The sequence below is a fragment of the Mastomys coucha genome, unplaced genomic scaffold (genome assembly GCF_008632895.1).
Source record: "Mastomys coucha isolate ucsf_1 unplaced genomic scaffold, UCSF_Mcou_1 pScaffold14, whole genome shotgun sequence".
NCBI classification, from domain to species: Eukaryota; Metazoa; Chordata; class Mammalia; order Rodentia; family Muridae; genus Mastomys; species Mastomys coucha.
In genome coordinates this window covers 84,816,873-84,825,576 of record NW_022196896.1, presented here as the reverse complement: position 1 = coordinate 84,825,576, position 8,704 = coordinate 84,816,873, and the positions used below count along the sequence as shown (strand labels likewise).

Here is an 8,704-nt window from a genome sequence, read left to right as displayed (position 1 = left end):
ATTCATTTCTTGGTGCAGCAGAACTATCAACTCTTAGCTTAGCTACGATGGAGGTAAAATCCTTTGGTCATTGAAATATAGCCTTATTACAATGAAATCCAATGTCTAAAAATTGTTCTTATTTTAGGCTTGCACCACAGTAAGAGCCAAGATTTTAAATTCTACTAAATACAAAACAAACAAAAAGACTTTATATATTCATGTTCATTTAAGAAAATACTAGTAGTGATATATTATTTTGAAGTATACAGCTAACATGTTTGGAGTTATTTAAAATTTATACTGAGAAAAATGTATTTCAGTATTGCTGTAGATGAGCATCTACATAAGACTGTTAAATCGATTGTTGTTTTATAGCAAACAACTTTTATAATACTTATTTTTATTGTTATAATATTTTAAAAATTTTAAGGAATACGACAAAAAAGATATTGTAGGTATTGAAGGGGGGTCTATGGGAGGAGCGGTCGTACAAAAGGGAAACAAGAATGTGATTCAATTCTATTTAATTAAAATATGTTTTTAAATGTTAACAAATTCAGATAAATTGAAGTCATGTAACTTTTCTCATCATAATGCAAAAATTAAAAAAAAAAAAAGAAATGCAAGAGAAACCACGAAGTCAAGTTGAAATAGCCCAATCAAGACTTCACTTTACTTAGATAAGCCAGGGTTTTTATAGTCACAGGAGAAACCGAAACCAAATCTCTAAATTATATGATATTTGCATAACATAAACACTGCAAAAAAGGTTCAGGTGCCAAAGTCCCCAGGTTCTGAAGATCTTCAGGTGGTGGGCATGTGCGTGGCTTCTTCAAAGATGACCTGACAGTCTGCAGAGAGCATTTGTCTTAGTTCCCAGGTGGTAGCCTCCAAGCAGAGACTGCCAGAAGTCCGATGGCTGAGGGGAAGGGCGAGGTAACAGTTCTTCCCTTTTTATTTAGAAAATAGCAGGACTAAGGCATAATCATATATCACAGTCCTGTGTGGGAATTTTCAGTGCCTTGGTGAATCTCACCTGCAGTATAATATCTACTGGCAAAATATCTTACCCATCATAGAGAATCACATGCATCTAGTTTGAATTCTACAAACCGGGCTCATTTCGTGTTTTTTCAAAACACAGCCACTCGGCACGTGCCTCTGTCTTAGGTTGATTTCTTTGCCAGAAGCCTAACTCGCTGAACCCAGGTTCTCAAAATGCACCTCATTCCCATACATTTAATGTCAAGACATGCCTTTACCGCCTGCAATGTCCACAAGCTGTCACAGTCTCTCTGGAAGCTATCTTATCTGAAGTCTTTGTAAAGACGCAGTTAGGACATTGTTTTACAATCATTCTTGCTTGCTCTTTGGAAACTTTGTGTCTGAGTCTCAAGGTATGGCTAGAAAGTTGGAATTTTTCATGTTCACGTTTAGCTAGTACAATAGGGTCTGAAACTAAAGCTTCTCCTACAAGAGCTCTGTCAATACAATCATTACCTGCAGCCAATGATCCAGGAAGACCAGAATGAGCTCATATACAACCAATATAAAAATGATTTTTTCATGTAAGAATGACATTTTGCAATTGTGAAAATAAATATCCTGCTGTAGTATTAAAATCAAATGTACCGTATGTTTGTAACAAAGGAACTGATTGTGCAATGTATAAGCTATCAGTGAAAAGATTGAAAGCATCAGTCACAACCTGAAACACTGCTGTTAATTCAGCTAACTGAGCTGAGAGACCAGGAGTTTTTATGACTACCTGTTGATTATTCATAAGATATCTAGCTCGTCCCTTAGAGGAACCGTCAGTAAATATCACAAGGGCATTACTCAAAGGGTGTAAAGAAGTCATGTTAGGAAATATCATTTAATGCACATTTAAAATTTTTATCAGTTTATCCTGAAGATAATGATTATCTATAATTCCCTGAAATCCTATCTGAGCAAGCAACCAATCTGTGCTATGCTGTTTTAACCAAGAATCTTGATCTAAAGTAAAAGGCTGAATGATAACATCTGGTTTTTTGCCAAAATAAGTCAGTGCTTGCTTTCTGCCAGGCATGATCATATGAGCTACTGCCTCATAATATGGCAAGATATTACATCTAGGAGATACCCTTGAATGTATCCACATGAGAGGCGCTCTTTGCTGTAACACCGCTGTAGGAACATGAGTTGTGTTGAAAATTAACAAATGCAGGGGTAAAGAATAATCTATATAAGTAACAAATTGATTTTCAATAGCTCTTTCTACCTGCTGTAAAGCTGACATTCCTTCTCGAGTTAAAAATCTAGAAGAATTTGAATCAGAATTACCTCTGAGAATATCAAATAAAGGTTTCAATTCTCCCATAGTAAGCTTTAGATAGGGACAAAGCCAATTGATATCACCTAATAATTTTTGAAAATCATTTAAGGTTTTTAATCTGTCTACTAATAACTATCTTTTGGGGAATAATAGATTGATCCGTGAGTGTAAATCGTAAATAATTATACGGATCCTGAGTCTGCACCTTTTCTGGAGCTATCTGCAGTCCCTTCTCAGCTAGAGCAACTTGTAAGTGTCTATAACATAGAAGTACATCCTGAGGATTGTTTCCTGCTAACAGGACATCATCTGTGTAATGGGCAATATATATCATTGGCCATTTTTTCCTTATAGGATCAATAACTTGTGCCACAAATTTTGACATAACATAGGACTATTAGCCATGCCCTAAGGAAGGACTGTCCATTGATATCTTTTCATAGGTTCTATAAAATTAACAGATGGAACACTAAAAGCAAATCTCTCACAATCTTCAGGGTGAAAAGGAATTGTAAAGAAACAGTCTTTTAAATCCATAACTATTTTACAATATCCTTTTGGCACTCCCACTGGAGATGGAAGTCCAGTTTGCAATGCTTCCATAAGTACCATTGTTTCATTTACCTTTCTTTGATCTTGTAACAATCTCCATTTACCTGATTTTTTCTTGATGACAAATACTGGCGTATTCCATGGGGAATTGGATTCCTTCAGAGGTCCTGCTTCCAATTGCTCCTGCATAGCAAAGAAGCAGCTTCTAACTTTTCTTGAGATAAAGACCACTGATCAACCCAAACTGGAATATTATTAATCCATTGAATTTTATCTGCGTGGGGCGCAAGCAAGATAGTGGCCATCATGGAAAATGCTTCAAACCTTTACTATTAGGATGAGGCTTACTTAGCACCTCCAGATGTTCTAGTGTCCTGTTCTGACCTCTGCTTATTAGCTATTTCACTGGGGCTGCACAAGACGAGGCCCATTTGTGACAACAGATCACTTCTGCACAGAGTAACAGGCAGATTTGACATAACATAAGGCTAAATTTGTCCTGAATTACCTTCCTCATCTCTCCGGGTTAGAAGCTTAGAGCTTCATTTTGGGTTATTGGCATAACCAATTCCTTGGAGATGAGTAATTGTCTCAGACAAAGCCCAGGTTGAGGGCCAGTCTTGTCCTCTAATGATAATCACATCAACTCCAGTATCTATTAAACCTTCAAAACTTTTTCCTTCAATAATTAATTTAAGATTGAGTCTTTTGCTAGTGATAGATTGTACACAGTGTACATCAAAAGAACCAAAGCAACTTTGTCCTCTCTCATTTTTAACAACATTAGAAGGCATTGGGTACAGAGGGATTAAAATAAGCTGAGCAATTCTCTGATTAGCAGGTATTGTAATAACACCACGAGGTGAAGCAGCCATAATCTTATTCTCCCCCTGATAATCACCATCAATAGCACCTGGATAAATCTGCAATCCTTTCACAATTGAGCTACTTCTCCCTTTAAGCAATCCCCAAGTCTCTGTGGACAAGGGCCCAAAGACTCCAGTAGGCAGAATTTGAACTCCCATTTCTGGCGTTAATGCTGTGTGGCAGGTGGAACAGAGGTCTAATCCTGCATTTCCTGGGGTTGCCCTGAAAAGTTCAAAGATTAATTTCCTTGGCTGGATGGCAGCTTGATGGCCCCATATGCTGCCTGTTGTTTTAGGAAGGGTGCCTGGGACTGCCCCCTCCACTCGTTTCCCCGACAAGGTATTGTCTTGAAAGCCTTTTTTAAATCTACATTCTCTGGCCCAAAGCTTCCCTCTCCTACAACGAAGACAGAGTCTCGGGGCAGCGCCTGACTGCTGACTGTTTGTTGCCCCTGATTTCTTAGGGCAATCATATTTAAAATGATTCATACTTCCACATTTAAAACATCCTTTATTCCCCTGTCTTTGCGTCAGGATCTCTTGAACCTTAGTTCCCTGCAATGCAGCTGCCATTGCCAGTCCTTGATTATAAGAAGATCCAATATCTGCACAAAGGCGAATGTATCCGCATAAATCCATTCTACCCTTGTGTGGCTGAATAGCAGCTTTACTTGCTGCATTAGCATTCTCATAAGCTAATTGTGTAATAAATGGACTGTCCGTATGAGATTCCCCAAGAATTCTGCTCGCAGCTCGCTGTAACCTGGCTACGAAATTTTGTCGGATGGCAGCTAGACTTCCATTAATCTCACCTTTTGTAGGTAATTGAATCCAAGCTCATCTCACTGCCATTGCAATTTGTGCATATATTCCAACAGGATACTCAATCTGCCTAGCATTTCCTTCATACTGCCCTTCTCTCAAGAGCATATGTAGATTCCATTCTGGATTACCTGACTGAGCATTCTGCGCAGTTGTTCTTTTGCTGATTTCCCACCATTATGAACTACAAAGTAAAAAATCACCTCCTTGCAATATAGCCTTACATAAAGTTCTCCAATCTTGAGGTTTTAAATTTGACTCTATTACATTGTCCAATAGTGCCTGCGTAAATGGGGCATTTGGACCATACTGAGCCACTGCTCCTTTTAGATCTTTTATAACCATTCAATTTCTGCAACTTAATTTCAAACTCCAGTTTACTTAATTGTAAATCTCCCTGAGCCTTCTCTCCTGTCATAGTGGACCTAGAAATAGCAGATGATGCGAATGAAAGCCACTCCTCTCAGCAAGACGTAGTAGATCTGCTTTCTGAGGAAGTATTTAGACTCTCTTTGCTTTCCGTATCTGAACTGTCTGATTCCTGTGAGCTCAATTCGCTTTCTGACACTCTTATCTCTCTCCTCTATGATCTCCTTAATGAGTGCCCAAAGGCGGAGAGTGAATCTCTCTGCCTGATTATTCCTCAGAGCTCTTCCAATTTTTCCCATGTTCTTTTATTTAAATTACTTACTTCTTGAATCCATAGGCAACAAGATTCTATCTATTTCATCTGAGAGATCTTTCAATGCATTTTTTTCCATCCTGATTCCCCTTGCCTGAAGCAACTTTTTTACACTCTGTATCGCTGCTTTTGACTCATTTGAACCCATTTTCACCATCAAACCCCTAGGTGAGTTTAATGCCGGGTCAGCGCTAACCCAGCCTAGCCCCGTACCCTTCTTGCACACTCGGCAACACTTCTACAATATGAAAATAAGGCTAGCGCTAGCATCAAAATTGCCTACTGTGCAGAATGGTGTACAACCTCTTATCCTTACCTTCTGAATCTTTAGGCAGAGCTCTGCTTTTGACAGTGTGTCCTTTATAAATCCTCCGTGTCTGAGTCCATGAGTTCAGGCACCATCTGAAACTGCCCACAGTTTCACGAACTGGGTTCTCTCAGGGGAAAGACCAAAGGACCTGAAATAGAGGGTTAGAAATGCAAGAAAAAAAAAAAAAGAAATGCAAGAGAAACCATGAAGTCAAGTTGAAATAGCCCAATCAAGACTTCACTTTATTTAGATAAGCCAGGGTTTTTATAGTCACAGGAGAAACCGAAAACAAATCTCTAGATTATATGATATTTGCATAACATAAACACTGCAAAAAAGGTTCAGGAGCCAAAGTCCCCAGGTTCTGAAGATCTTCAGGTGGTAGACAGCTCCTTCAAAGATGACCTGACAGTCTGCAGAGAGCTTTTGTCTTAGCTCCCCAGGTGGTAGCCTCCAAGCAGAGACTGCCAGAAGTCCAATGGCTGAGGGGAAGGGGGAGGTAACAGAATGTAATGTTTTAAAGATCAAAACATTCTGGGAAGATATCTTACTGTCTTTTTAAAGCCACATTCTTAATATGGATAGATTTATATATCTTAATATATAAACCGCACTTATAATAAAGCCATACTCTTAATATGGGTAGGTTTGTATATCATTTTTCTGATAAAAGTAATATGGGTTTTTGTTTTAAGGAGTTATATAAGTGAAGCTAGTGTCTGTTGATCAACAAAGGTGCTTTTTTTTTTTTCTAATTACAGCCTTAGAACTAGCAAAAACATCAGGAAAAATTGATCCACTTGACTCAAATGATCCTGAGATCACAAAAAACATTGCTCAAAAAAGCAAAGGTAAGACACCATCAGGTGATCTGTGTATGCTGCTTTTTTTTTTTAATCTGAGTGAAATTTCATATATTTTCTTCTTTACTACTCAGAAGATTTATTTAACAGAATGCAACTTTTTAATATATCTACACATATCAGTCAGTAAAGGGCAGAAAGTTATCTGTGCCATCCTGTATTGAGAATTGACGAGGACTCCTACAACAGTCACCAAGTCCTATAATCACTTGTCTGAGTTAGCCAATTTCTCATGCAGGGTTTGAAAGTTGAATGGCTTGTTGCAAATTATGGAGCATCTATTATTGAATTATCCATTCCAGATAGGAGGAACAGTGTGCTTTCTGGTCCAAATGAAAAAGGCTTGGGGTTGTGTTTCCTATAGAAATTCAAGAATGCTGCAAAATGCTGTCACTGGTAGGAGTAGCCATATAATTCTTGGTGATCATTTAGCCTATAGTTAAATGGAAACTCAGTACAATATGGTGGCCTGTGTGTAAAAGTGCAGCTTTGCTGCCGACAGAACTGTGTCATGATCTAAGATGAACTATTTGTAGTGAATGTGACCTTTGTTCCATTTAGGGCATTCTACTTCAGAGAAAGCTCCGCTGGAGGTAAGTAAGTGACAAAACAAACAAGGGTGATGAATGACAGCTTTCTATCTTCATTTCAGTGTTACAGTTTATGGGCATTTGCTAGTTATTTACCTGTAATCTAAGGTTCAGAAAGGTCAAATGACTTACAGAGTACCTCTCTTGGAATAAAACTGGAAAATGAACCCAGGTTTCCCTTTACATAACTGTTGTCTGTTCTTTCTGCTCTTTCACAACTATCCTGGGTGTTTTTAACTTAGTAGACCTGGCCTAGGAATTTGATGAGTTCTGTTTTGTATTTATGTTCTCTTCTTGGAGTATCTGGTCCATTATACCTATTATTTTATATTTTATATTTTATAATTTATATTTGAAATCTATATTGGCTTAGGTAAGTTCATTCCAAGATAGTCAAAAGTAATCCACAGTTTTTGTCTCCTTTGTGTTTTGGTGATTTTGATTTTTCACTATCCCTTGTCAGGGGTTGCTCAGGTGTGGGTAAGCCTCAGTAGTGGTAGAAGAATCCAACATTTGAAATGTCAGTGGTGTGTGCATCTGACCTGTAATGACTAAAGAATTAGACATGCCCGGGCTTAGGTAAAGGGACTGTTCTGTAAGGAGTGAATGGAGATGTCCAGTACGAAGGTTGTAGCCTAGAAGTCCTGTTTAGGCAAATGATGAGGCATGTCAGCCATTGACTTTAACAATGTTTCCTCAATGTGTTGTGTTAGATCATGATAAAAGAAATATCTGGGTCAGCATGATAGTGTAGTAGAAATTATTAATAAGTCCCAGCCCAGGCCTTCTACCCCACCTTTGGTTATTGAGTTCCCAGATGAAAAACAACACCCACAGCCTTTATTTATATTTACAATATGCTTTAAGCAGCACAAGAGCTAGGCAGCTGCCTAGCCTCCACACTGTTAGAATCCACTTTCCTATCAATAACCCTGAGTTATTACTTACTATTCACTATGTTCCGTCTCTTAACTCCAAGTGGGCAGCCCTACGACCATGGTATCTTGACCCTTATCCCATGATGGCCTCTCCTTCTCCTTCTTGCTTATTCTTCTGTTTCTCTTCCGACCTCAAGCTTGGGAAACCTCAACCCCACCTATGTCTCTTCTGCCCAACTATTGGCTGTTGCCATCTTTATTTACCAATCAGAAATAACTGGGGGCAAGGTCACAGGGGTTGTGTGCAGGCTCCATGTCTTGGGGGTCCACATTTAGCATTACTGACCAAGCACACTCAGTCAGCAGTCTCGGGTGAAGGAGTAAGGATTAAAGAAAACAAAAAGACAATTAGACAATTCTATAACATGACTCCAGCAAATGCTGGAGCAGGTTTGATTTCTCCCAGTCTGCTTTTATGTCACTCTAGGTACATGCAAAGAATAGGATCAGTTCTAAGGCATAAACACAGTAGTCAAGGAACAGACAAGACATAAAGTCCCATGTTCACTGTTTATATTCAGAAAGACAACCAAAGAGGAATTAAAATCTTGAGCCTGTGCATTAATTGTAACCTGCCAGTGTTTCATTAGCTTTATATGTAGTTAACTATAATTTTTAAAAGTTTCTTTTGCAATATCAGAGCATAACCATAATTTTGTAAGGCAAAACCAATTTTTAACAGTATAAGCAATCTAGTCTCTCTAAAATCATACCAAGGCCGGGCGGTGGTGGTGCATGCCTTTAATCCCAGCACTTGGGAGGCAGAGGCAGGCGGATTTCTG

The 8,704-nt window shown here is 38.6% G+C and overlaps 1 protein-coding gene across 7 annotated transcripts in view; it reads left to right on the top strand.

Moving 5' to 3' along the window:
• Positions 1-8,704, top strand: part of Orc2 (origin recognition complex subunit 2) — a 48,355-nt gene that overhangs the window by 14,785 nt on the left and 24,866 nt on the right. For all 7 annotated transcript variants that reach the window (XM_031367573.1, XM_031367574.1, XM_031367572.1 and 4 more), the window contains 2 exons: positions 6,293-6,382; positions 6,956-6,987. In XM_031367573.1, coding sequence (XP_031223433.1) covers positions 6,293-6,382; positions 6,956-6,987 — 122 coding nt within the window. The remainder of the gene's footprint in view (positions 1-6,292; positions 6,383-6,955; positions 6,988-8,704) is intronic.